The sequence below is a fragment of the Lutjanus erythropterus genome, chromosome 14, assembly GCF_056507025.1.
Source record: "Lutjanus erythropterus isolate fLutEry1 chromosome 14, fLutEry1.hap2, whole genome shotgun sequence".
Taxonomy (NCBI): domain Eukaryota; kingdom Metazoa; phylum Chordata; class Actinopteri; order Lutjaniformes; family Lutjanidae; genus Lutjanus; species Lutjanus erythropterus.
The window spans coordinates 5,861,697-5,884,570 of record NC_139330.1 but is presented as its reverse complement, the minus strand read 5'-3'; the positions used below and the strand labels follow the sequence as shown (position 1 = coordinate 5,884,570).

At 38.8% G+C, this 22,874-nt stretch overlaps 1 protein-coding gene across 6 annotated transcripts in view; it reads right to left on the bottom strand.

The window, feature by feature from the left end:
• Positions 1 to 2,593: 2,593 nt before the first annotated feature.
• The window catches only part of adgrb3 (adhesion G protein-coupled receptor B3), a 172,602-nt gene continuing 152,321 nt past the window's right edge, over positions 2,594 to 22,874 (bottom strand). For 4 of the 6 annotated variants that reach the window (XM_084735208.1, XM_084735207.1, XM_084735210.1 and 1 more), the window contains 11 exons: positions 19,734 to 19,884; positions 16,405 to 16,474; positions 15,920 to 15,986; positions 13,430 to 13,533; positions 12,996 to 13,094; positions 11,145 to 11,316; positions 10,430 to 10,525; positions 9,547 to 9,586; positions 6,090 to 6,769; positions 5,922 to 5,957; positions 2,594 to 3,628 (listed from right to left, as the gene is read on the bottom strand). In XM_084735208.1, the coding sequence (XP_084591334.1) occupies positions 3,440 to 3,628; positions 5,922 to 5,957; positions 6,090 to 6,769; positions 9,547 to 9,586; positions 10,430 to 10,525; positions 11,145 to 11,316; positions 12,996 to 13,094; positions 13,430 to 13,533; positions 15,920 to 15,986; positions 16,405 to 16,474; positions 19,734 to 19,884 (1,704 nt within the window). In that variant the 3' untranslated portion in view covers positions 2,594 to 3,439. Of the gene's footprint in view, positions 3,629 to 4,929; positions 5,035 to 5,921; positions 5,958 to 6,089; positions 6,770 to 9,546; positions 9,587 to 10,429; positions 10,526 to 11,144; positions 11,317 to 12,995; positions 13,095 to 13,429; positions 13,534 to 15,919; positions 15,987 to 16,404; positions 16,475 to 19,733; positions 19,885 to 22,874 lie in introns of all 6 variants that reach the window. The other 2 variants (XM_084735213.1, XM_084735209.1) reach the window with 2 other exon arrangements.

Here is a 22,874-nt window from a genome sequence, read left to right as displayed (position 1 = left end):
GTAGCCCAAATATACAGGTTCATATCAGCACCTGAAAATATATTTTTACAAGATTATTTATGTCTTATCTTTTACATGCTGTCAGGTTTTATATGAAGAAAAAGACAGTTGATGATTTGAAAACATTTCACTGTATTGGACGTTGGCACATTAATGAAAGAAAGCTCTCATTGCCTCTGACAGGCAGCAGTACTGTATATAATCAGCCTAATTATGCATGGTAGTCTAAATTGAAATGCGCTGTAAATTCAGACATTAATGTCTAGACTGAGTTCTACATGTAATCAACTTAATTTATGTAGTGAGGACATCAGAGCACAACTGAGAAACCTCATTAATGTAAGCCCGTGTTTATTGTCTGCTTCCCCCTCTTTTCCTCTCGTCATCATTCTTCACTGACGCTGCAGGTCCAACTCCTCCTCCTCTTCTTCCTCCGTCTCTTCCTCCTCTCCTGCTGCATGGCCCACCGCTCCCCAGAGGGGGCACTCACACTGATGCTCTCATTGCCAAAGTGTCAGCCATACCGCAGACCACCAGACAGGACAAACAAGATTTTCCCTAAGCCCTCACACCCTCCTCCTCCTCCCTTTTCTGCTCCATCTGGCCCTGTCTGCCCAAGAAAATCTTCACTGATCTTATCAGATGAACCTTCTGCGGGCACAGAAACCTATTAGGAGTCTGAAATTTTCTTATCCAAATTCAGAAATCAGATACGGGGGTGGAACTGTGAGGTGAGTCATGAAACTTTACAGTGTTAACCTTCAGCTAGAGTTAAATGGAAGGTTTAAATCATGACGGGGATGACTAACCTGAGCTGAGAATCATCAGAGGGGACACTATCTGAGGACAGTCTAGCCTGCACTAAACTATAGTTGATTTTCAACAGAAGTTCATGCATTTTTCATGCATTAATGTAAGAGGACACCGTCAAACGTGTTATTAACTTAGAAATACAATTTTCCTCATTTTCACCATTAACACTCCTGCAGGAATAGCTGATTTTCATATCCACTAGTTGTCACGATACCAGAATTTTAAACGTTGATACAATACTAGTATAAAAAAAACACTACTCAAAACCTTGTTAATACCACAGGAAACAGGATCTTTTCCTCCTTCTTTTCAAATTAACAACCTGCACACAGTGCTGGTACAGACAAAGACACTGAACACCGTCTGGTTTTGCTGTGCTTAAAGGCAAATTTCAGCCAGGACACCTGGGGCCTCATTTATAAAAAGATTTTTTTAATTAGATTTTCAGATTTTTGTACTTGAACATAAATTCTGATGATGTTCATGTCATGAAAGATGAAGAAGAAATGAAAACCACTGCTTACACAGCTTCTGAGGAGAAAATGTATAACTTCAGCACCTGTGAGTTATTAATATCAGCGTAACTCACTGACGTCACCTGCCTTTCAATCAGTGATTTCCCTTCATATAATGCAGCACAAATGGAGGTTTCATCAGGAACACTGTGACAAAGACAGCTGAGAAAAAACATTATCTGAAGGCAACTGTTTGAGTTTTCTATCAAACTCAAACTCTTATGTTTTGAAATAAACTTGAAAAACGTTTTTCCAACCAATAATCTTTTGTTCATATAAGTTTCTTGTTTTTATATTAACATGAATCTTTGAGTTTTGGAAACAAAAATTTAGTATTTAAAAAAATGTTGAGTAAACTCATTAAAGTGAAAGTGAGTAATGGTTAATAATTTACCATCTCCAATTGCATCCATTTAATTTTCAAGCACCAAACTAATGATAAATTGGTTGAACAATTTTTGAAATAAAGAATTCTTTAAATTATGAAAATTAAAATTAAATAAATCCCGAAATCAATAAAAGATTAAAGATTGGCAAAACTTTTTTGAACTTATTTCAAAACTTCAGAGTTTGAGTTTGAGGACAGTTGCCTTCAGTTTTTTCTCTTTTTTTTAAATGATGAATAGCCATGGACCGAAAGAGAAAAACTGTTTGGAAGACAATGTCACAGCGACTGTAGTGGAGAGTGAAACCAGGCAACACATATTATTCAGTTGATTAAATCATGGGGTGACAAACAAAACCAAACACGTAGCTTGGGAGTGTGTCACTATTAATATGTTGCATATTTGACTGATAATTTCTGTCACATTGTTCAAAGCTGATGCAAACTTGACCACAGGCTTTGGACACATACGCATCACAAACTGCAGTACCCTGACATAACCAGCAGGAAAATCATTTAAGTCGTGTCCAGATTTTGCTAAGAGATAAAATCATTTCTATGTCAAAATATAGTTTTATAAAAAAAACTACTTGTACTTGTTTTTCTGCTGAAGTCTTTCTTAAGATCAGATTTGATTGTAAGTCCATTTTATAAATGAGGCCCCTGAACTGAGGTCTTGAATGAGCACTTTTTAAAAATATATTTGGTACTTTCAGTACGGTCAAATGATAGTTGTGTATTGTTTTAAACAATGTGGTATAGAAAAAGTATTTGTATTGACAACCTTAATATCCAGTGACATGTCCATCATTTGATTTCACACATTTCAACAATAAATGAATTCCACAACCAACAAACCACATAAACTTGACACAACCTCTGAAGCAGTACGAACATATTTCCTCTTTTATTTACATTCCTTTTCAAATGTTAACATTTTTCGCTATAACTTTTGATCAGGTTGGCATTTGTTCTCATTAAAATAAATTGGCACAAGTAAAACATATGTAGACAAAAGTTTATTTACACCATACAACATTTTGTTTTTAAATATTTTATACAGAGCTGCAGATGAGAGAGCTTGCTGGGATCCTTCAAGCAGATTCTGCAGTATTAAAGTTGTGAAATATATTATTTATATAAAAGTGAGTATTATCTTTATTGCATTTAAAGCAATGAAGAATGTAGCTTGACAAACATTCATTTTAATATGACAGAAAAAATCCTCTTTGCCTCCCATGTTTTATATTATAAAGTAAAAAGTGTAGTAATGGCCAAACAGACTGTTATAAACTTTTTAAAAACCTGCATAAATATATACATTGTGCTCCCGGGTCCAGTTTTATGAAATCAAAACTAGACCCAACGAAGCTGGGACGACATGGCATGTCATTTGCTTTGTGAGGTTTCATCTAGAGAGATTACCTTTTTTAGCCAATTCCTCAACAGATAATTTGAAACACATGATGGTAAATATTGTACACCAGGCTGCCCCACACTAAGTACACTAGTGAGAATACAAAAAGTAACACTGATGTTTTTTTCCCTTTTTTCTTTTTTCTCTCTCCTCAGTCCTTATATTGTATTGGCACATAATGTCCCTGCCACACTCGTATTATCCAGATATGTATGCCAAGGCTGTTAGAAAAGTCTGTTGCTTTATTCAGTGCAAAATACATCCCCTTCTCCTCCTTTTCCTAGTTTGCATTTTCTCCTTCGTGACCCTCTAGACCTCCGTTTGGAAGTCTCCCTCCTGGACGTCTAAGGGTAAGTTGACACACTTTTCCCACTCTGCAGGCGTCATCTCCAGTGAGTCCTTGGGGTCAGATTCTAGTACATTCATAGTGGCGTAATTCTGGTACTCACAGGCTGGATTGTAGCTCTCCCATGGGTTCTTGTTTGGCATTGCCTTGTCCTGTGAACATGGCCAGTGGGGTGTGATATTAGTGGCATGACATCCTCTGCAGCTAAACTGTTATTTTTACCAAAAAAGTGAAGTCAGTTCATTGAAAAAGGGCATTATATGAATTCCTACCCATTGCTAATTGAAAATAATGGATAAATGCTGTGGAAAGCATCAAATAACAAAAGATAATGGTAGTGTATTAAATGTGACCATGCTTACGCTATTATCATGGAGGAGTCATAGCAGGATTGTGTCTTCCCCAAGCTCAGAAACTGGTGCACTATATAGGCTTCATGTGCGAGTCATTCATCTGAATGTGCTCTCATTGACACTCCCAAAGACACTGTTGCAAATAAGGGAGAGAAGCTGCTCCCACTCAGGGAATATAAAATGGATACTAATGTCTGCAGCCAGCTCTGCAGTAGATTCATTTGGGAAAAAAAAGAAAAGGGGGAGTGAGAATGTACTGTAGTTATCGTTTTCTATACAAAAGAACTTGCACTGGTAACTAAGCAACGGCCCTCAAATTACATTGTGCTGTAGGGGTGATTGAAATGTGAGTGAAACAAGGATCACATGCAGCCAAAAAGCCTGCTGCGTAGCCGACATTGTCTAATAGTCTGGCTGTGTTTGGTCACCAGCCCAATTTCTATTTGTTGCATTCAATACGGAAAACATTGCTGCTTGTCTGGGAGAGATGGATACAGCTTGACATCCCCGTTGTCTACAGCTCCAGCCAGGTGTGGAGACAGACTGTGGGGCTTTTTGTTTTGCAGCAAGGTCAAGAGGAGTTCTCACAACTCGCCCGACTTCTAGATCCAGTGTGACAAAGACGAGAAGTTTCCCCCCACACAGTAAGTTGCAGTAAGAGAAGAGCGAACTTAAGGGAATATTTGTATAGATGTTGATAGATTAAATAATCTGCCATGCATTAATGGAAAAAATGATGGGGTTGCTAAGTAGATAAATGTGCATGTAAATAAAAGTGCATTCATGGCCTTGCATTGGAATGGATGCACTCTATTGCAACAAGATTACCAAAGGTCTTTCTTCCCTGAGACTGGCCTTGTGGAGAAAATGCTTTTAAAGGGGCAGCCCCCTCAACCACCCCCCGCCAGCTGCTGGCAGGCAGGCTGGCAGGCCTATACTATGTATAGGAAGGTTCACTTCCACATGAATACGTCTGCTACATAACCGCTCATTTGCACAATCACACATTATGTGCCCTGCACCGGATGTCTGAATAGGGTATTTGGATGTTGCTCTCTTTAATTGGCTGACCGCCACCCCCCTGGTTTCCTGTTACTCACCATGCTGCCCATATTTGGTATGTCTCGAAATCGGTCCAGGGTTTGAAATTTCTGATTCAGTTCCTGGAACAGCTCCATGTGTCTTTTCCTGGTGTGCATGACTTTCTGCAATGGCAAGGGTTTTTTCTTTGGTATTGACAGCCAATAATGGAAATGCATCTTCTTCTCCACCCCCTCCAACTCTGATCAATTTGTTAGTGTCATGGTAGTTTACTTATAGGCCAGGTTTGAAACAAATCTACTTGTGTCTGCATATATACACAAGTGACTGCCAAAATAAAGGAAACACCGAGATAATTAAAGTTGTGGCGATACAACACTGAAAGCTGAACTGTTTTAATTTGCAGTGGTTGTATTATCAGGATTAAACATAATTCTTCAGTTACAAATTGCCTCATTTAGAGTTTTGTTGGCGTAAGGGAAATCCTTTTAATCAAACCTTGGCACCAATCTTCCATTTTAAAGGGGTTGGTGTGCATCTAAGCTAAAACAAAATGCACCCCACGCCAAAATAGCTGCCAGAAGCCTCATGTTTCCTTTATTTTGAAAGTGTGTACAATATATATGCAGCAAAGCCTGATTTAACAATGCAAAGGAAATGCTAAAACCTGCCAAAGGGGGTTTGAATATGTGTTTGCAAGCCAATATAATCATTGTTGAAACCAGTGGTAAAATCAGATGTGAAATGTGCAAATGACTTTAAAAGCATACATTTTGAAAATCAACGTATAGCTAATGGATGAAGGAGATGGAGGAGGACAAAATGTAGATGAGAACTGTTGCCCTGTTTGTCAGTTGACAGCCTTGCTTTTACCTTAACGACACAGCATGTCAATAAATCTCATTGAGTCAAGGCTGTGTAACTCCAATAAGCTTAAGAGGCACAATAAGTACTAGTAAATCAAATGACAAACACAACTGCAAAAAATGGCCTTTTCTCTGCATAAAAAGCTAGATGCATGTACAATGGAAGGAGATATTTTTTCACGTACCTCAAAGTCCAGATCAGAATATCGTGACTTCCGTCTCTGTGAAAATAAAACATGAAGGTATCAGGTTAGTAAGTCATCAGTCAATAAACGTGCACGGTGTATATTAAAGTGTAAAGTGTTTATAGCAGGTGTGTGTCCTCTACGTTTCATCCTCATGAACATATGTACCTCTAAGGAGCTCATAGATATTGTCGACCCTGTCTCACTCCTAGAAAGCCCCGCAGTTTCCTCCATCTCAGCAAGGAAGTTCTTAACAGCCGTGCGAGGTTCAAAGGGCAGGTTTTGCATCTGCTCTGGAGCGCTCGGATACTGCTGCTCCAGGTTCACATTCATGTGGTCCATGCCTGACGGGCTGATATTGAAGTCAGGACTCATCTTGTAATGCATCAGCCTCTCGTGTGGCAGCGTATCCATAGTGATGTTCATCTTGGTGTCCTCCTTCAGGAGGGTGGACGTGTTACACGACCCTGACACAGCTGCTGCGGAGGCACGAGGCATGACTATGTAGTCTGTCTCCATCATCTGGCCCTGCACCGCGTGGCCCTCCATGTCATGGCTGACCATGTCATGGTCGCTCTGGCGCATGGCGTCGTCGGTGCACAGGTAAACAGTGCGGCGCATGTCAGCATTGCTGTCAGCCATGCACTGCTCCTTCAGGTCACCCACTCCCATCGGCATGTGCAAAGCTGAAGGCTGCTGGATAATCACTTTGGAGATGATGTTGCCAGGCAACGTGGAGTAGTTGAGGCCCTCAGGGGCCTTCTCATCCTCCTCATCATTGAGGGAAATGCGGGAGAGGGTGCCTGTTATGGTGGCGGCGCGACAAGAGCCCATGTCTTTGTGGAGTGCTGCAGGGCAGAGTGATACAAGGATTAGTTGGAGTTTCTCAGTGATGAAAGTGGTGTCACAGTTTGTCTGAGATTATCCAGAATATGACCAACAGAACAAGAGAATTCAAATCAATATGAGCCAAGTCCCCAAGGATTCAGTGCTACAGAGGGAGAACTGTAGTGACAGCAACAAGAACTGAGAATACATTAAGTCTGACATCGTATGCTTTAACTTTAGGTTCTACACTTACATCAGTTATAGATTACATTAAGGCTCAATTACAATGTTTACATACATGTTTGTGGTGCACGATTGTCCCTGAACCCTCATTTGAGAATCACTAGATTAAAATACCTGACAGTATATCAAGGACAAATCAAATATCACAATGTTTTCAACCAAATACCTCTTTTAATATTGCAACAATTATAGGGATGTATTGTAGGGATTTCTATTGGTGCTTTTACAAAATATTAACACAGTGACAACAGCATCAGTAATGGGGATATAATGACTAAGAACAGTCTGGTAAATTTTGGAAATTACATCCTTTTACTGTAATGCAGCCTTTAATACTGGGAAAGGACAACACGTATGCCATATAATGATAACCAAAGTCCAAGAATATATCTAGTCTCATATCACAACATTGATTTAATATTGGTATATTGGTTTCATTGTCTCCCTGAAACTCTCCCTGCCGTACAGTACAGCAGCATCCTAATCCTGATTTAATGACTGGTGATGACCTTGTAATGCACCAAATATTCAGCAGCTATCTATTCAGAATCTGCTTATGAGAACACACTGAGCATTTTAATCTTCGCCTCATGAATTATGTTGTCTGTTCATAAAAGGCCTGCAAGGAGATCACAAGGACAACAAATAAGATCTAATGCTCGCCTTTTTTTCGTTTGAGTCTAATGTAACGCTCAGTGTGGACATGAGGGAAACCTCCGTCATACTGAAGAACCCCTCTGATCAAAGTTTACACTCATGTACTGCAGGCTGACACTGCAGAATATTACTTCAGTGGTACACAATAATCCCTCTTTGTAAACAACTAACTTAAACTCTGTGAGCCTGCAGAGTAATCTGTAAAGTACATTTCTCTCCAGCTGCACCTCTCCTTCGCTCTGAATCTGGTCATGATTTATAAATGACACCTGTCTGCTCTGCCTTTTTGTATCGGCTGTGTCCACTTTAGCTTTACAAGACCGCACAGCACGAAATAACGTGGGTCAGAAGAGCCAGACGGCCCCTTTCGTCTCTTAACAAGCTGTGTTTCTGGGAGCTCTGAATAATAGTCGGCTTGGGTATTCCCTGCAGATCCATTTAGGATGTGTTCTTCATTGGTTTGGAAGGAACTGGAGAGAGACGGGGCTCCGGGCTTCTGCTAGTTGCACCACTAGTTACATGCAGGATGAATTGCACGATCTCTTTGGGAACATTTATTTACAACTGTTTTATTAAACAGCCATTCTTGTCCAATTGGGACATGTCATGTCCTACCAAAAGGAACTTAATGTCAACACTCTAATTCAAACTTAGTGAAAATTAATTCTTTAAGGATTCATATATATATATATATATATATATATATATATATATATATATATATATATATATATATATATATATATGTATGAGATATATGTAATTTATGAAATGTTTTGGTCTGCTTTAATTTTTTTTAATTTTTAAACCTGGTCTGTTCTGGAAAGGAAAAAAATGTGCTAAAGCCTTCAAAATCTAAACTAACAATACTGACTGATAACATAGCTATTTTAATCATATTTGTTTAAAAATGGATTATTTACAAAAATTATGGCCCTTTAAAGTTATGTCCCGGATTTCTGTCAACTCCATCAGATTTTTACATAAACATGATTTAATCAGGCATAAATACAGTTACCTATACCCTAAGGACCCCTGTCTCACTTCCTGGTTTAAAAAGGGTGGAAATTCTGCTCAAGCCCGGTTGAACTTTCTATTTTTTGACAAGTTTATTAAATAATATTGCTATCAGATGTGTCTTAACCATAACATGTCAACTCTCTAGCCCTTCTAAATCAAAGCTAAATAAGATTTATGGCTCAAAAATGTTTATTTAAATCAGCATTAAGAGAACTCTAGGAGAAAAAAAGTGGCTACTCACTATGACTATGCTGTGAAAAGATGATCAGATTTTACATCCATTTAATAAAAGAATTAATCACTAGGAGGTTGGCTGTTGAAAGGTTTAACAGCCAAGAGTTTGATCTTTTATAATACATTTTCTCAGCATAAGTGACAATCAAAGCCCCCTCAAAATACAGTTTTGTCCCAGTTCTCAAGAATGATACACTTGTCTAGCAACAAATACTGTGGCTCTAAAGTACAGAAGATGTCGATGCAGGAATCATGAAGGAATACTGCCTTCACACTAGTGTGAGCTGAGAAACAAAATCCTCCCAAAATGAGACACACAGCACCTACGCACCTACTCTATGACTGCATCCACATGTTAATGAAAAACATAATTACACAGTGCGACTGTCAGAAGATGAGAAAAGATGCTGTTATTCACATTTATTGCAGTAAATCCGAAGAAATGAAGTGAATATCCAACAGCTCCCTTTATTCTGTTTTGTTCTCAGATTAAAGTCAGTGTTTTGGTAACTGTGAAAAAACTCCTGTGGGGATTGTTGGTTGTTATGTAACCTCAGCTATTTTTTACTGTCTAACCTCTTTTGGGGTTTTTTACGTGCCAGGCAAGGAGAATCTAGTTAACAAGAGACCATCTGTTCTTTACCTGATCGGCAGGCGATGTCCACGTCTTTCTCAAAGTCCGTCTGTGGGCAGAGGACAGTCAAACGGTCAGTATTGCTTAAAAAATGAAGGCTTATATGCTGTATACTGAAAAAAACAGAGGGATACTCATCTTAAAAGCCAGCTGCAAGATTAGGATCAATAATATTTTTTATTTCCTAATGCTTTAGAAAAATGCAAAGCAGTCATTTTTCCTCTGCTTCATCCTCACAATCCATCAATAAAACAACTGTGGAAAAAAAAATGCAACTGCAGCAGCTGGGAAGTATTTTGTGCTCGCTTACTAATGACTGTATTGAACCGGGAGACCCTAACACCATCCTGCAATCGTGAAAACTATTTCACTCTGAGGGTTATTAGAATACTAATGGCAGATCATTGCTATGATGTGCCAGTGGCGGGGTCGTGCTAGATGAAGAGGCTGGTGTCCCATTTGAAAGGTCAAGCAGGGGAACAGTCCTCCATTACCCCGTGAGAGGAAATGAGAGGGATGCGTTGCAAACACGGACAGTAAGTTCAATCAAACAGAAATAAAGGATTGCGCTCAGGGCCCAAGAAAACCAAAGGGAACTAATGCCATTTATCAAAGGGCCAAGTGTCCACCCTGCATGTAATTGCAGCTTTGCAAAAGCGATGCGTGGAAAATTATCAACCTATGTGAAACAATGCCTCATGTTTTAGAGGCCATATTAAAGTGAATAATAAAGAATAGAAAAAGAAAACACCATGAAGAGCACAAGTTAAATTAAGGTCAATGGGGAACAAGGGGGGTTGTATATGTATTATAAATAACCAGGGAACATTGGCTGGCTCTTAAATTATAGAGGATCTAATGGTTGCAGATAACAGGGGGTAACTGTGCCTACCATTATCTGAGCATGACCATTAGGGAAGGTTCCTGTTGCATCACCGCTGATTGGGTCTTGGCAGTTTCTGAGCCGGCATCTGAAAGCGTCTTGAACCTAAAGACAGGGTGGATCAGTTGTTCATTATGTCCACAATACTGCATGTTCAAAAAAATCAATCATTTGACTCAAAATATTTTATTTTATAGATTAAAAATGACTCCTCCAGAGTTTATGATCAGAACTGCGTCTACAGTAACAGTCTGCTGTACAGAAATAACAGACTGTACAATGTTTTAAGTGACCAATCAGAATTGAGTATTTAAAAAAGCTGCATCATAATTATTGATATTGCAATGATATTTTAGGGCTGACTATTGGTGCTTTTACAAAACATTGCCCAGATAATATAGCAAATACTTATAACAGTTTGGTAAGTTCAGAAAATTACAGCACTTTAGTGTAATGCAGCCTTTAAACCAGGAAAAGACAACACTCGTGTCATATCATGGTGCAATAATATCCAGAATTTAACATAATATCTTGTCTAATATCACAATATTAATATAATATTGATACATTATGTTGCCCAGCCCTACTTTCAAGCAAGTTAAATTGTCTCCCGCTGAATCTGTGACGGAGCAAATCTGCTCCCTGCAACATTTGAAATAAATATTGTTTATTGTTTATCTCAATGTAAACAAAGAAGAAAAGATGACTTGAAATCATCCTCTACCTCTCTCCGTAGGATACAGTGCACCATCACAATGACAAAACCCTGCAGTGAGTCAAAGACGGCAAAGAGGATCTGAAAGAGGATGGAGCGCTTGTCTGTCATGGCGAGCACTGCAGACATCCAGGTCAAAGCCAGCAGAGGCAAGACGACACAGGAACTCCACAGGGACGCCCTGAGAGGAGGAAGGAAGGATCGAGTAGAGGAGAAAAAAGCAAGCAAATTGGTGTAGATAACACGATAAGGTCTGGAGTGAAAGGTAACATCTCCATCAGGACCTTTTTTTCTGACTTCATAGTAACAGCGGGGCTTTAATATGTATGCTGGTAGTTGTGGGCGCCAAGTCATAGGGGAGGTATGGACGGAAACCATTTTCTGCAGTGATGGCAAAATGAGTTGACCAAAGCTCCCGGCGCTCTGTGGGGAAAATATTACGCCAATTTCCCTTTAAGAAATATGACACTCATGCTTGAGAACTGGGACAAATTATGCTCTACCAATAAAAAACTTTAAAATGATTAATACCAATGTTCTAATTCCAATTAGTGCAAATATATTCTTCAAGATATATGAAATATGTGTAATTTATAAAATGTTTTGGTTTGCTGTAATTTTTTAAACTTGCATTGCACCAGAAAACAATTTAAAAATGTGTTAAAACCTTAAAAATCTAAAACTACCAATATATACTGATGATGTGGGTATAAAAACTATCCTATTATAATCATCTTTATTTTAAAGAGGATTTTTTTGAAAATGTCCCTTTCAAGTTGTATCCCAGATTTCCAGCAACTTTAAAAAACTTTAAAGCACTGGTAAACTTTCTAGTTTTTTAAAAAAATAATTAAATATTATTGCTACCAGATGTGTCTCAACAGTAACATGTCAACTCTTCTAAATCAAAGCTAAATAAGAATTATGGCTTAAAAATGTGTATTTAGATTAGCATTAAGAGAACTCTGAGCAACTTTTAAAAAATAAACCGGCTACTCACTCGACTATGCTGTGAAATGAAAAACTGTAACATCTGATGGATTTGACGTCTATATTTAATAAAGGCTGGTGTGTTACAAGTTTTAACAGCCAAGAGTTTCATCTTTTAAAATATATCTTTCAAGTAAAATGAAAAAATACACGGTTTTGTCCCAATTCTCAAGAATGAGTGATATACAGTACAATTATTCACGTGAACGGAAAAATACGTAACACTAGAGACATAAGGTAAAAGGTGTCCTGTGTTGTCGTTCTTCTTGTCAATTCATCATCAGTATAACTCATAAAGATAAACTGTACAAACTGTACTTCTGGACAAACTTTACATTTTGGATTTTTTCACTTCAGCTCGTCTCCAGCCTCTGTTGGTCTGCTGCACTATCTTAGTGGGCGAAGACACTGAGAATGAAAGGTAAACTGTCTATGGCGTGTGTGATGGCATTTGAGGACTTTTTTTCGTCTGTTACCATAGTAACTACCTGATTTGCCGATTCCATGTTTGATTCTGTTATGATTATGAATGAATTCTGATCCAATCTAGCTCAAATGTTTACAAAGAGCAAAGCTACATGATCAAAAATCAGGAATGCAAAAGCACACGTTTGCTCCCCTGAGTCTAATACTGGGGATGCAGCTGCTCAGGCGCCTCAGCCAGCAGTGATGGGAAATAAGCCTGTAACATTGCACGTTTCCAGTCAAAGATTCCTACACTGATCTGATGCACTGTGGGTGTGATTGGAACATCAGTTCACGCTGCAGTGGACTGCAATAAGGTCTATACAGTAGAGGTGAAGACGCTGTACATGCAGAGACTCCCCGTAGCATCGTCTTATTGATTCAGAGACACTGACAGGCACTTACATTGCATTGCTAGCTGTAGTTGCTGATAAAGCAGTTGTTGATACAACACCACATTTGGCACACTTGAGAGTTAATCCTGTATGCGGCTCACTCATCTGTCTGTGGGACACAACAGAGACAACAGCATGACAAACAACGCTCACAGCCACTGCCCCGACTTTAAATTCTCCCCCGTCATATTAGCAACAGCAGAAGCAGCCAGCATGTGGGCGTTTTAAATGATTTTCATCTTGGACTGATTCTGCCAAAGAAATATGAAACCACGTCGCTCCCGAGAGAGATCTGACCTCTTTATGTTTATGCCTCTCATTTCCTTTTCAACAGCATGAAAAAGGAGGTCTGAATCTCCATATGTATAAGAAAATCAAAGCATATTTATACTTTTGCATGAAGTAAAGAAGAAAAATGTTTAGAAGAAAAATGGAGGTACTAACAAGGATGTGCTGTCATACCCTGCACGGTGCTTCAGCTTCTTGTCCAGAATGCCATCTCTGGACACAAGTTTATTAAACACCAAGATACCGATCACCATGTTGACCTGTCAATAAGAAGGGGAGAGGACTATTAGCTTTTCAATACATCAGCTGCAGTGAGATTATTCTAAAACCAATGTTAAATCTATCTTTAATTTCCCAGCCTGACATTCTGCAGCACATAGGTAGCTGATGATTTAATGTCATTATGCTGCGGGCGTTTTTTTTTTTTTTTCGTCTGTGCTGAGCTTTGACCTCTAGCTTCTATTGTTTGCTCATCTCTTGACATTTCAGCCAATGGATGAGGCATGCCCTGGATACTCAGCCCAGCACAACAGCCTTAAGAAAAGATCTGCCTGACAAGAAACACTTGTCTTCTCAAAGGCACCTTCTCCTATTATTAGCAGCGCCTACACTAATAGAAAACACAGGCAGATTTACACAAGCTGGGTAGCAAATTCTTTAAAACCTTCGGCTACAATCTATTTGAAATCCCTCTAGCAGAGATAAAGAGCTCGTTAAGTATTTATACAAATACATTTGGGAAATTTTTTGTAACGAGAAGACGTTTTATTATGATGTTACGGTATCAATACAGTGACAACAGAAGTCGTTCTCACTGCAGAAGGTTGTTCCTGACATTTTTGCAGAGATTAACTCGCGTTCCTCGGAGGTTCTTCACAAATGAAAACCACAGCACAGCAAGGCTTCAAGTCAAACTAAGACGTTTAGTCACTTTTTAAAAGAAATGTCTAAAGCTAAAAAGCTTTATTTCAAATCCCACCACAGAACAGAGGTTTGACAATGAAGAATGTGAATCAGTCTTCGCTGTCCTCTGTCCCTCTGACACAGACTCAGTCATTTACATAATCACTTTCTTTGTGTCATTTTCTCTGTACAACAATGTAAATACAAGATGATTAAAACACCACAGTATATTAGATTTTGGAACAAATCTAAAGCATAAATACTTTATAACCTCAAAGCTACATGGAGCACCATTATAGTAAATGAAAGGGAATCAGTTGAGCACATTGCCTGATGGGACGCTCATTAGTTTGACTTTGAAACCAGAGTGTTCCTCCTGTTAGGCGCTTTCAGAGCAACACAGAGCATCACTTTGTCGAGTTTAAGAACAGTGCACTCGTACCACATTGATACTGTACCATCACCAACACTACTTTATGCTTTGTGTGTGTATTTTTGTTTGAAAACAAGAAGCTAAATAAATTTTTTAAAAATTATTTTCAATGGTTTGTGCTTTAAGATGTATTTATTCTCATATTCTTTAAAGCTGCTACAAGGAACTTTCATATTTTGTTGATTTTGGAGGCCCCTGTGGACAAGAGCTGTAGAGTTTCCACAATTTATAACGAGATCTAAATAAAAATCTCCTCTTGCTTCTTTTTAATTGGCTAATGTTTTACTCAGTGTAACTTGCCTGTGAAAATGGGAACAAAGGCTTGTTTAAAGGGGCAATATTTAGCAGTTGCATAAGCAACAATTAGTCCCGCAGTCAAACAGTGAGCTGGAGCCAAAGATTGTACATCAAATAGGTTGAAATCCTATTCAATAAACAATTTGTGGTTGAGGCAAGTTGTTTCCCCGCCGCCCTTTCTTCCCAAGACTCAGGGGAGGTTCTGCAGACTGCAGGAACACTGCAGGAGCGCAGGACAACATTGTAAATTGACAATAACAGCTGTTTATAACTGCAAGTTGTCTGTTAATGTAAAGCTAAGCCTGCTATTCTGAAAACAAAAGTCTGCTGCTCTGAAAATACTCACTCTAGCCTTCTGCTTGCCAGACTCCATTAATATATTGCTCAATTTAATCATTATAAACATCTACTGCATTCAAAAGATTAATAATGTTTTTTTATGACTCATAAACAGACACTAAGTCAGTCAGTGAACATTCTGCATTAATTTGAGCACTAATTAACATGAAACAGACAAACTAAAACAGTTATTCCATCCTAGAATAGAAATGTCAAAGGACACTGCGACTGCAGCGTTGATGTCAGCGAAGTGATTATTTCAACTTAACATGCTTCCTTGATCTCTGATGACATATCACGGTCATTTTATGGTTTATTACAGAAAATATATCATAGATTTCTCCTTTAATCTAATTTCATAGAGAGCCATTAAGAACAGCCATTATATAGATAGAGTTGATCCTCTTGCAGATGGTCTTGTTAACGTATGTAGGTCATATACAGGCAGCAGTAATAAATTAAGGCTATTTTATAACCAGTTAAAAACTCCTTGTAGTAGCTTTAAACAGGATAACTGTATAGTACATACAGAATGATCAATACTTGCAGAGTAAACACCTGCACATTTTTCTGATGTCTCAATCATGGCCTGTTTTTTTAATTGTAGAGCCACATTTCCCTTGAGTTCTCAGCATATTTAAGTTGAAACCGGACATCTGATGGCTGAAACGTACCAGAACAACAGCAGCTGCTGGTCCAACGAAGGCATACAGGAGCCCACCCTCCAAAGACAGCCAACAGCTGCAGGGGAAAGCAGGAAAAACACAGTTAACTCCCACCAAGACATTAACATCCAAGTTAATGGCGCACACCAGCATACAATTGTATTTCCCTCAATTGTCAGGGGAGAAGTGCCATATGCTGTGACTCTATTTCCAAAGTTTCACAGGATAATAAAATGCTAAAGAGATTTTAAGCAGTGTTTATGCGTTTGGTCTCCAGCAGGGATACAACTCACACGAAATTGGGGTCTTGCTGCGCTATTTTGAAATTTGATTGGGTTCAGGGGACTTTGTTTATGGCACTATTTAGGATAAGTAAGCCACTGCAGAAGCACTTAATCATTACTCTTAAGTGTTACCATGAACCTGCTGTGTGTGCGCTGAATAATGAATACAGATCAAAAAAAGAAAGAAGAGAGAGACAGAGGAGAACTTACTATAAGGGTGTCCCGTAGCCCTTTGTTTTGGTGAATCCCATTGAAACAGCGACCACTAAGGCTGGTAATCCTTAAAAGGAGAAAACAATCAATAGTTATTCGAGCAGTTCTCGTGAGAAGCGAGAGCTTGAGCCCACTTCAGTGCAGGAAAAGTCAGCCTCTGTGCCTCCCAGTCATTAAACAAAGAGCAGCTAGATTCACGCCATTAGAAGCTACAGTATGAGACTGTACAATCATCTGAGAGTATATGGTGATCAACCATATGCATTTCAGTATTCAATCAACATACTGTGCAGTATTCCATTAAGAGGCTGTGGAGAACAGACTGTACTGTGCTTTGACAAAATGGCAGCAGTGCATCAAGTCCAGAAAACCACGTAGTGAAATTTCATCACTGCACTATAAGAAATTTCCCCCCGCCCTCCGCACCTTTTATATGAAGGGATATTTTTTTTTTGCTGTATGGCTCCTCATTATAGATTGGTGTAATGGATTCGGTCCTTACTACTGTGTGCTCAGAATATTAACGCTTTTCCTTCTCGGAGCGGCACAGGCAGGTGCTATTGATGTAATCAGTTTCCTGGAGGCACGAGGCGAAGACCCTGTGGCCATCCAGTGCCTCTCCGCAGTGCTGAAGAGGTAAAGAGTGCCGAGTGTACACAAGCATGTCATGAATCACCGCGCGGGCAACAGCCTGGTGGAGACGCCGCACTTCAAACAGGCTGAATTAAGAGACAACAGGTAGCGTGTGCTGCACGTCGCTTCAGAAATCAGCTTTCAACATGTTCTGTTTGAATACAGGTGGTAATCTGTGGTGGATTAGGGTAGTTTTATTTTCAAATCGTGATATGTCAAAAATAGTGTCAGGATTATGTAATGCATTATTATAGTCACACAACAAGACACTGACTGTCTTATTTATCATCAAATCATCCGTAATGGTGCTTTTTTAGAAATCTATGTGATTGTAGAACAGCCTTTGTCCATTTTTTTGCAGCAAGCAGTGGCACTGCAATGACTAAGAGAGCCTTGTTTGTTGCTAGGTAACAAGAAGAATGAGTGTGGGCTCTTTCATAATCAAATTGATTTTTTTAAAGCAGAGATTTCTAGTAGTCTGTAAGAAAGAGCCCTGTGGATGAGGATTCAGACTGACATGTATCAAATGAAGGAAAAAGATCGAAATGTTTTTTAAATTTTGATACAGATATTTTGACTCTCTGTGCTGTGTTTACTGACACGTACTGTATGTATAAATCATGTTTTGTGATGTGATATTCAAGTGCAAGGAACACAGCGTGGAGGGAACACAGCGTGGGAGGCAGGAGAAACTCAATTATCTGAGACCCAGACTGATTAAAATCTGTCGCAATATGGATAATAAATACATCAAATTGGTTGTTATCTGTATTTCATTTGTTAAACATTACAAATGATTGAACATTAGACTTTCAAAAAGGATTTCAGAAAATCTGTAACCATCCAGCTCAGACTGAAACCAACTCCAGTGCATACATGCAAATTTACAGTGCAAACATTCGATCCTCCTGAGCTTTTATTTCTGAGAGTCTTAGATAAGATGCATTCTGCTGCAGTGTAAATGCTCGGCTCACACCCTCTTTATCAGACATAAGGTCATTGCAGCCTGCTACAGGAGAGCCGCACTAGTCTGTCTCCCCCCACTGCTCAAGGCCAGTCCATTTACCCAGCCCTCAGAGAGCTTGACTGGAGCACAAAAGCATCACAACAAAGAGCCTGATAGGATGAAGATCTGGCTGCCCCACAGAGAGGAACAGAGCGAACGGCGGATGGAGAGAAAGACGTACAGCTACTTGGAAAGACACCTTGGCCGGAGACCTTGAGAGAAAATGGCAGCGGCAGCGGGGTATGATGGGAGATAATGAAGAGGTGTGTGGAAATATGCTGCTCGCTTACTCTTTGTTTTTTTGGGTTTATTTTTTTCACATAAGATGCTTACAGAAAGTGCACTACATCAACACTAGTGTAACCTTTACTTAAACCCTCCCTTCAATAACCTCACTGACCTTTTCGCTTGAGACAAGTACAAACAAAACAAAACAAAACAAAAAAGAAACATGTATCTGTGCTTGCAAATACAATTGCACTGTGTACTTTAACTGTGGAGAAATATATATATATATATATGTATATAGCATACAGTAAAATGAAAAAAGTGCCTACAATGAATCTAAGGGTATTTCAAAAGCTCAGACAATCATATATCATCTAAGCGGTCTCCTTGTGTCAGCACATCCCCTAAGTCCCCATGTTCCAGAAAATGTATAAAAGGTCTCCAAATCTTTTTGTCCAAATTTAATTCATCTCTGTGTGTATGTATTTTTTTCCCGCTGTTTTACATTGAGCTATATTCTTTATACAGGCCACCACATTAGGTCTTTCTATCAAGTGTTTTGCTTTGCATAAACTCCAAGGGCACCTTTAAAGACAGTGTCTTATCAACCATACCAATCACTTCACTTCAACAAGTTCTTATCTGGTTACATTCCCATATGCAATGACTAAGCGTTCCCTGTAGAAGACTGCAGTTAAAGCAAAGGTCTGGGGTATTTTCATTAAATCTACGCATCAACCAGTTTTACTGGAGAAGGTTCAGGCTTGTATTGGCTGTTTGTGCTTGGCTCTTTTGTACAGGCTTCACCCCAATCCTCAGCTGGTATTTCTGTATTTATATCCCAATCAAAAGTGTTGATATTGACATTACTGTGGACAAAAACCAATTAAACGTGGATGAAATTAAAACCCTGCTAATTTTTCCAAAGCTGAAAGGTCTGTTTTCACCAAGGAGCGCTGTTTAGAGAAAATAAAACTCCTCATCTGGCAAAAATATAGCGCTGCAACAAAACAATGCCACTGTCGATTTATCTGTCAGAAACTTGTGACAAATGTTGATCAAAGTCCAAGATGATGTCCTTGTTTTGTCCACAGCCCAAAGACATTCAGTTTACTGGCAGAGAGGAGTAAAGAAACCAGAAAATATTCACATTTAAGAAGTTGGATCAGAGAATTTGGACATTTCTTAATTAAATAATGACTCAACCCAACTAATATATAATCAGAATAATTGATTCATAATCAATTTATCATTGCAGCTCTAAAAACAATAAATTAAAAAAATCTCAAACCTCATTTAGACATCCCCTGAATAAAGATGCTGAATTTTCTCCAGTCTATTTTTAGCCCACAGTTGGAAGCCTGCATCAGATTTACCAGGTGCAGGTAATAAAACATTAACCCCAGACTGGGTCAAAACCAGACAGAGGGCCTGATGTACACGCTGCCGGCTTACTTACCCCAGCCCAGACACAGAAAGCGCTTGCGGATGAGCCTGGTCCGAACCTTTCCTGTCACCGCCATGTAGGACTGCCAGGCCTCAGTGAGGACCCAGCAGAAGGACGCCAGGAAGAAGAAGTGCAGAAAGGCAGTCGTCATGACGCAGACGCCCTGTTGACACAAGAAAAAAACTGTCAGAAACAGATAAATTCTAGCAAATATAAAAGTGGAGCTGCAACACAATAGCAATGCAGACTGCATCGGCTGCCTGTAATGTAAGAGGCTCCCTGCAGATACGCATCGATTATATTGATATTTCTTTATTTCCTTGAACTATTCTTCAAGCACGACAGCATTTGCCTGTCTAGACCATCCACTGAAGTGCCATCGTGTGCAGTGAATGAAACAGAGCGCTGGTTTAAGCTGCAGCAACAGAGGTGGCAGTTGTAGTAAAGATCAGAGCCAGGCTAGCTGACACAAAAAGCCATGGCGTAGCATTCTTCTGCACTAACCCTCATTAGTATGCTGGGGATCCCACCTGGAGGCATGTGAGCCAAGGTCAACTGTTTTACACAGACAGGAGGGGAGCAAACCACAACACTGCTTAAACGGTACAGAACGCACGCGTCGGAGACAGCAGATTGCATTCAGGCTTGACAATGTAGAGGCAGTTTTCAGCTTCATTAGCTTGTCCATCTTTGTTCCATGGAGAGACGCGTCTCCAAATGGGATTGTTTAGAAAGGGATTAGAAATAAAGAAGTATCCTCAGGAATCTTGTCATTGCACACTGACATTTATGAGTGAGAGGAGATTAAGTGCTTTTTTTTTTTAACCCAGTTCAGATTGTTTGCGGTGTGAAGCAGTGGTAATCTGAGCAATGCTGCACAAAGAGGGAAAGATTGAAGTGTATCATCTCGTCCCAGGGCGCCCACACCATACTGTGAGATCTCCCATACACTTCAGATCCCCACTGAGAAAAACACACTAAATCCATGCATCGCCTGTAGTGTTCATGGGGTTCGTAAGAGATAATAATCCTGCACAAGAGGCGTGAAATTCTGTTTACCTACGATCACAAGGGATGTTAATTACATAAATGTGGATTCGGGTAGAAAATATTTATCAGAATTCATGTAGGATGCGTTCAGGTGCAGTAGGTATGTTCTGATGCCATATTTCCAATGTCAAGCTTGATACTTAAAGGCACTACAAGGAGTTTTTAACTGATTATGAAACAGTCTTTTAACAGATTTTATTACTAATGCTTCTATAAGACCTACATAAGCAAACAAGACCAGTCGCGAGAAGATTAACTATTTCTGTACAGTTATTCTTGGTGCCTGCCACTGGGTAGGATTCTCCGTGAAATCAGATAAAAGGAGCCTTTGTTTACATTTTCCCAGGGAAAGTTATGGTGAGTAGTGTATTAAAAGGAAGAAGGCAGAGATTTTTTATTCAGATAATTTTATTTTCACATTATATTTGTGGTAATTTCCATGGAAACAGTACCACTTTTGTCCACAAGTGCCTTAAAATCAGCACAATATAAAGTTCCTTATAGTAGCTTTAATGCTAGAACTAACTTGTCTATCATATTGACTATATGATTATTTTTAAATTTTGCAATCTAATAACTTTGTTAAAATAAAGCCCATGTAAATACAGGATACTGGCTTTTCCTAAATGTATGTATATTTTATTCTAATATTGTGATTTTATTAAAATTACAAAACACAACACAGTTCTACAGTATTTCTACCATGAATGGCCACAGCAGTCATATTAACTGTATTACAAACAGTGTGTCATTTCTTTCTTGATGCTGAAGATGTGCATTGCTGTTGCCTAGCAATTTGTTTTTTCTAGATGTTTTACACATGCAAAGCTAAAGCCAAGGAGAAAAAAAAAGCTTTGGAGAATATCAGAACAAAATGTCAGTATGAAGGAGAAGGACTGCAACATGATTCAGAGCCTCGATGATGCTGAGTCTGATGGGGGTCTTTGCACTTAGGATTCAATTTAAATCAATAAATTATTCAAATTGCGGATTTTGTTCAATATTTTTTCATTTTTTAGGGTGATGACATCATAAAATATGATGACAGACTTTCCAAATTTCATTTGAGAATCTCAGTGGAAGCTTTGACCGTAACTATGACATGAAAAAAATGTCCTTTAGTACATCCTGGTATAAACGGTCAGAATGACTGCTATGACCTTCTGGTACTTATAGAATTCCAGTAGTTTTGGTGTTAAATGTCGTTGTCAAGTTTGTGGTTTTAATGGCAAAATGGAACAAAAAAAATATAAAACAGAATCACCCTACTTACACCGACGGTACATTAAATATATTTTGTAATATTCTTGTGCAAAGTGGCAACAACATGTAACATAAACCATCATGGAATTAGGTAGAAAACACTCATCATAATTCATGTGGGATGCATTCAGGTGCAGTAGGTGTGTTGTAATGCTGTGTCAGGTTAGTGGTTTTTAATGGCCAACTTGAAAGAACACTGGTGCAAAATGAATGGCCTGTAAAACAGAATCACCCTGCTTATACTGACGGTACAGTAAAGATATACTGTAATTTTCTGGTGCAAAGCGGCGACAACATGTAACACATGAGTCATCGTGGATCCTGGTAGGTCGGTTCAGCAAGTACAGATTTCACCACTGGGTAAACCTGCTGCAGAAAAAGATGTGCTGGGAGAATACTTCATGCTATTGTGGCTACAGAAATGGTGGGAGTTACGTTCGCAAATATGAGTCAGTTTTGACAGATTCCATCTGTTGGAAGGTTAACAAGTTCAGCACTGTGCTCTTTTACAGAACAAACACATTTTTCCTGATAGTTAAGTATTAAAAATCCCCAAATATTTATCAGTTGATGTTTCTAACATCAGTACGGCTTTACAAACTGGGGGTAAATTTTATTTTATTTTATTTTAATACTCTTTATTTATCTACAAATAATAATCAAAATAAAGGAAGAACAGTCATAATAACATTAACAACAATAGTGATGCATTTGGTTAAGAAATGTATATTATATCTATAATATATTATATTTAAAAATTATATATTATTTTGTATAAAATAAAACTAAATAACATTTAGAGTAAAACAGAATGGGTTAGGCTTGGGGAATGCCTCAATA